This window comes from Scyliorhinus torazame, chromosome 24 (genome assembly GCF_047496885.1).
Source record: "Scyliorhinus torazame isolate Kashiwa2021f chromosome 24, sScyTor2.1, whole genome shotgun sequence".
In the NCBI taxonomy this organism is placed as follows: Eukaryota; Metazoa; Chordata; class Chondrichthyes; order Carcharhiniformes; family Scyliorhinidae; genus Scyliorhinus; species Scyliorhinus torazame.
In genome coordinates, this window is record NC_092730.1 from 53,680,125 (window position 1) to 53,686,384 (window position 6,260).

General features: G+C 47.6%; 1 protein-coding gene across 1 annotated transcript; it reads right to left on the reverse strand.

The window, feature by feature from the left end:
- Positions 1-4,882: 4,882 nt before the first annotated feature.
- LOC140400162 (histone H2B-like) lies at positions 4,883-5,543 on the reverse strand. Its single transcript, XM_072489628.1, has one exon. It carries the CDS (start codon positions 5,482-5,484, stop codon positions 5,098-5,100), a length of 387 nt encoding a protein of 128 aa, XP_072345729.1. The 5' UTR covers positions 5,485-5,543; the 3' UTR covers positions 4,883-5,097.
- Between the last annotated feature and the right edge of the window lie 717 nt (positions 5,544-6,260).

Genomic DNA, 6,260 nt, shown 5'->3' on the forward strand with positions numbered 1-6,260 from the left:
TAAATAATATTTACATTTTCTCCAGAAGTCCAGATTTACTTGAATTTCTTCAATTGGATAATGAGGACTGTTGGATTGGACATGTTTATCTGGGACTTGAGGTCTAAGCGAGTCTGTCTGCTTCTGCTCTGTGACGGTGGAGTTGATGTTGTGTCTGTGTCTCTGCAATGTTGCATTAATATTGTACTTACAGTCAGTTAGAAGGAGACAGCTGCACATTCCTGTTGCTGAAGAATCATCATCTTGGAACTCATCTCTTTATCTGTTGAACTAGGGGGAAGAAAACACATCTCTTGTAAATCAGGGCCAGATGAGGCCAATGATAGATCAATCTATTCTTTCAATTGATAATCAGTAAAATAAAGAAAATACTCTCCATATCCTAACCCATAATCAGACAAATAAGCCAGGCCCAGAAAGAGCTCTCCTTTCCCCCCGCTCACTCCAAGTCCCGGAACAAGATCGTGCTCCGCTGCGCCTCTTGCAAACAGCGCCCGATTCTCCCTGAACTCCCCCCGAGTCAGTAATGATCTCTGAGCCTCTTTGCTCACACTCCCAGATGGAGGTGCTGCTGCAATGAGAACGCTGTTTCCTCGCTGACCTGGGCCCTGACATTGACATTTCCCTCAGCTTCAACAAAGCGACCCCACTCACTGACCAAATGGAGAGGGGCGGGGTTACGCGGGGCATGCGCAGAGCCCACACCAATTCCGCATCAGGAATCAATGGGAATATTCCCGTTTCACTGTCATCACATACAGAGCAAAACCTCCTATAGAGCCATTGTTAGGGGAGATTGTGTCCCTGCACCCTCGGCTCAACGAATCACCTTTGTAGCTGTGTGTTTGTCCCAATGAGAGATTCAATTTGCAGTCATTGCCTGCAGCTTGTTTGTTATTACACTGTCACTCAGCCCCTCAAACTCACACTTTCTGCAAACTACCATTTCACTGACTGACTTCATTTTTCATAGAAGCACACAATTTATTTTCAAAAATATACTTCATTTATAAAATCCCTTGAAATAAACATGGTCAAACATTTCAATTTCTCATCACTATAATATTGTATCGGACAATAATATTTACATTTTCTCCAGAGGTCCAGATTTACTTGAATTTCTTCAGTTGGATAATGAGGACATTACACACATTTCAATATTTACATTACAATTCTTCTCAAAATATTTACATCGGTCATGTTACACCCTGTAAAGCGTTCAATAATATTAAACAAACCCAGTTACCAGCCCCTCTTTAGTGTTAATCACACAGACCATAGGGCACAGGAGCAGAATTAGGCCATTCGGTCCATCGAGTCTGTTCCACCATCCAATCATGGCTGATATATTTTCCCATCCCCATTCTCCTGCCTTCTTCCCATAACCCCTGAATCCCTTATTAATCAGATACCTATCTGCCTCGGTCTCAAAAACACTCAGTGATTTGGTCTCCTCTGGTTGAAGAGATTCCTCCTCCACTCTGTTTTAAATGATTGCCCTTTTAGTCTGAGATGGTGTCCTCTGGTTCTAGTTTTTCCTACAAGTAGAAACATCCTCTCCACATCCACTCTATCCGGGCCTCGCAGTATCCTGCAAGTTTCAATAAGATCCCCCCTCATCCTTCTAAACTCCAACGGGTTTGAGGTTCACAAGGAGGAGGTGTCAGCAATTCTGGTAAGTGTGAAAATAGATAATTCCCTTGGCCGGATGGGATTTATCTTTGGATTCTCTGGGAAGCTAGGGAGGAGATTGCTGAGCCTTTGGCTTTGATCTTTAAGTCATCTTTGTCTGCAGGAATAGTGCCAGAAGACTGGAGGATCGCAAATGTTGTCCCCTTGTTCAAGAAGGGAAGCAGAGACAACCACGGTAACTATAGACCAGTAAGCCCTACTTCTCTTGTGGGTAAAGTCTTAGAAAGTTTCAGAAGAGATAGGATGCATAATCATCTGGAAAGGAATAATTTGATTCGGGATAGTCAACACGGTTTGGTGAAGGGTACGTCGTGCCTGGTGGATGAGGGTAAAGCAGTTGATGTGCTGTATGTGGATTTCAGTAAAGCGTTTGATAAGGTTCCCCACGGTAGGCTATTGCAGAAAATACGGATGCATGGGATTCAGGGTGATTTAGCAGTTTGGATCAGAAGTTGGCTAGCTGGAAGAAGACAAAGGGTGGTGGTTGATGGGAAATGTTCAGCCTGGAGACCCATTACTAGTGGTGTACTAGTGGCGGCTCACCGGCCTTGGGTCTCCTCGCCAGGACCCGGTGAGCCCCTTTTTGCTCCAGGGGGCTCGGAGAGGCCTCCGCACCCATCAGTGAATGGAGCATCATGCTCACATGCGCCCCAGCATCAGCCCCCTCCACTCGTTCGGGGAGACCCAGAATCCGGAGATTCTTCCTCCACGACCTGTTCTCCAGGACTTCGAATCTCTCGGCCCACCGCTTGTGTAACGCCTCGTGTGCCTCCATTCTCACCGCCAGGCCCAAGATCTCATGCTCATTCTCATTAGTTTTTTCCTGCACCTCTCGGAGCTCTATCGCCTGGGCCTCCTTCAGCCCCTCGATCGCCAACAGCATCGGCGCCAGCACCTCCTTTTTAAGCTCCTCCACATAGCGCCTGAGAAACTCCTGCTGGTCCGGCTCCCATGCTTCTCTATCTCCACCCTCCACCATCTTGTCTTCTCCCCCTCGTTTCTGCCGCTGCTGCAAAGGCTCTTTTTTCGTCCCTCCACTTCCAGTCCCCTCCATACATGACGGAAGGGGGACCTTACTTCACCTTCCCACACGGGATTAGATCAATAAAGTGGCATTGGGGCTCCTCCGGAGAGCCCAAAAGTCTGTTCTAGCGGGAGCTGCCGAAATGTGCGGCTTAGCTCCGCATCGCCGCAACCGGACGTCTGTAATACTGTCCTTGACTAACAATGCCACCCCTCCCCCTCAGTTACCACCTTCCCAGAGCTTACTGAAATATCTAAACCCCGGCACCTGCAACAACCATTCCTGTCCCTGCTCTATCCATGTCTCCGAAATGGCCACAACCGCACATAGTGAACACTGACATTGTAATGGGAGCGGGAATGAAATCTGAAACCCCGCAGACCCATTGCACATAAATGGTCAGTTTAGGAAAGCCTGCCGGCTAAAAACTGCCGTCCCCCGGTAAATACCAACAATCCAGGGGAAGCTCATTCCAGCCGGAAGCCTCTGGGAAATTCTCACAAACACGGCACTAAGCGGATCGAGAACAGGTCACCCTTTTTCAGATAAAGTGAGTGGCTCTGAAAAGAGCCTTTGGGTTATTAGATTAAAGAATGGTCGCTTCACTTCTTGCCGGCGCCAGCGCTGCTTTTCTTGGGCAGCAGCACGGCCTGGATATTAGGCAGCACCCCGCCCTGAGCGATGGTCACCCCTCCCAGCAGCTTGTTGAGCTCCTCGTCGTTGCGGACGGCCAGCTGCAGGTGCCTGGGGATGATGCGGGTCTTCTTGTTATCCCGGGCCGCGTTGCCGGCCAGCTCGAGGATTTCAGCGGTCAGATACTCGAGCACAGCAGCCAGATAGACCGGGGCTCCGGCCCCCACACGCTGGGCATAGTTGCCCTTTCTCAGGTGCCTGTGAACACGGCCCACCGGGAACTGCAGTCCAGCCCGGGAGGAGCGAGACTTGGCCTTGGCCCGAGCTTTACCGCTGGTCTTTCCTCTTCCAGACATTGTCCCAATCTCACAAACACTTTCACACAGAATGAGGAAACCCGCCCACATTCACTTCTCTTATAGCTTCAGGAGGAATGGCGGTGCACACATTGCTGATTGGTTATCTGAACAACATTGTGGAGCCTGGCACAAACTGACCAATCAGATGTCTGTTTGAAGCACCAATCAGGAGACTCCACGGTGCTGAGGGCGGAAAGTTTGGGCGCCAAATGTTCAGATTCCAACCGAATATTTATTTCAAAGCTTAAAAGAGCGCGAAAAGATAAAACAGAAAATTGAAGAGTAAAAATGTGACTAAATCATTGTGTTTGGAGTAGAAGATTGTTGGATACTCTCTCTTTCCCGAGTCTACAGTTTCCCTTTATCTGTCAGTTTCTGATTTCGGGTTTTCTCTGTAACTGACAACGAACCCAAAATAAATTAAAGCAAAATAATGCGGATGCTGCAAATGTGAATTAATCAGGAGACTCCACGGTGCGGAGGGCGGAAAGTTTGGGCGCCAAATGTTCAGATTCCAACCGAATATTTATTTTAAAGCTTAAAAGAGCGCGAAAAGATAAAACAGAGAAAATTGAATTGGGACCGTAAAAACGAGACTAAATCACTGAGTATAAGATTGTTGGATTCTCTGTCCGTAATCTACAGTTTCCCTTTATCTGTCAGTTTCTCATTTCGGGTTTTCTCTCTAACAGAACAAACCCAAAATAAATTAAAGCAAAATAATGCGGATGCTGCAAATGTGAATTAATGAGAAATGCTGGATAAACTCAGCATGTCTGGAAGAATCTGTGGAGAGAAACGTTTAAGATCTGTAGAAGGGACATTTAGATCCGAAACGTTAACTGTCTCCACAGGTTTAATCCGGCTGCTGTTTAAAACGCTCTCAGCCGTCGGCAGTGTCTATTTTATAGCCATCTGCAAACAATAACATTTGTTCCCATTGTAGACTGCTCCCGCTTCCTCAGTGTTAAAAGTGGAGTGAGCAGTTTGGAGCTAGTGTCAGTATTGAAATGGAGTTTTCCCACCACCGGGGTGCTCCAAATAAACTGATCGATTATTGAGAGTAACCCTGAACATAAATGCAAAGGGAGGTTTTGGATTTCTATTCTCTCCAAATCCAGCAACAGCGCCAAGTATGAACGAGTCAGAGGCCAAAGCGTCACCGAGCAGTCACTAAATGATGGGACTTTATAGACAAGACACAAAGATCGACAGGACGATAACTCGGCATTACACAGGATGTTGTTCTAGTGAAACGCTATTAAAACAGGTTTGGCTATTCATAATAGAAATAAACCAGTAATTTAAAATATGACGGTTTGGCTGCTTTCCAGAAGTTGTGAGTGGCTCTTAAAAGAGCCGTTGGGTTTGATGAGTTTGAGAACAGTTTTACTTGGAGCTGGTGTACTTGGTCACCGCCTTTGTCCCTTCCGACACGGCGTGCTTGGCCAGTTCCCCGGGCAGCAGCAGGCGCACGGCGGTCTGGATCTCCCGGGAGCTGATGGTGCTCCGCTTGTTGTAATGGGCCAGGCGGGAAGCCTCACCCGCGATGCGCTCGAAAATATCGTTGACGAAGGAGTTCATGATGCTCATGGCCTTGGAGGAGATGCCGGTGTCGGGGTGAACCTGCTTCATCACTTTGTAGATGTAGATGGAGTAACTCTCCTTCCTCGACCGTCGCCGCTTCTTGCCGCCCTTTACTGCCGGTTTCTTAATGACTTTCTTGGCTCCCTTCTTGGAAGCTGGTTTCGATGTTGGTTTCTTCTCGTCAGCCATCGTCAATTTCACCCAGAAATAAAGCAAACCCCCTTCCGAGCGCTGATTAAATAGACAGAGTCTCACATCTATGCTAATGAGGAATGGGGAAAGGAATGATTGTGATTGGACATTGTGAAAATGAGGCCAGCCAGTTATGTTCTGTTTATTTGACTGGAGATGTAAACAGACCAATCACATTTAGGAATTTCCACCAATCAGAAACCTTCTTACTACAAACAGGAAATACGTGTCAGAAAGAATGTCTCCAGCACCATTTTGTCAGTGTGTAAAGATTCACCGGGAAATGTCACCTAGTTGTCGGTGAGAGGGACCCTTCACCACAGAGAGAATGTGCGGGAGTGTGGGATTTACTCACTCTGTGATACAGTGTGTGTGTGGGATTTACTCACTCTCCGATACAGTGTGCGTGTGAGTATTACTCTAGCTGAGGCCTAACAATTGTTTTATACAGTTCCAGCATAACCTGCCTTTTCTTAAACTCTGTGCCTCGGCGAATAGAGACAAGGATAGCCTAGGCCCGGGGTTGTCAAGCTCAGGGTCGTGACCTGTGGGTGGATCTCGGGAAGGTTTCAGGAGGGTGGTAGTGATCCAGATCGCGGAAGGAATGGCCAATGGTCACGACTAGTGTTTACAAATGCCAACCATGATGGACGTTTGAGATTGTCGGCCATTCCGCGCATGCGTCTCTTATCAAGTAGTGCGCAGGCCTGGAGCCCAGCAAGTTGGACTGGCTCCTCCTGATGTCAGTGCGCTGTCCCGGGCCTGTTTTATTC

Excerpts from the sequence above, each read along its gene's own strand:
- LOC140400162 (XM_072489628.1), bottom strand. The coding sequence starts at position 5,484 with ATGGCTGACGAGAAGAAACCAACATCGAAACCAGCTTCCAAGAAGGGA.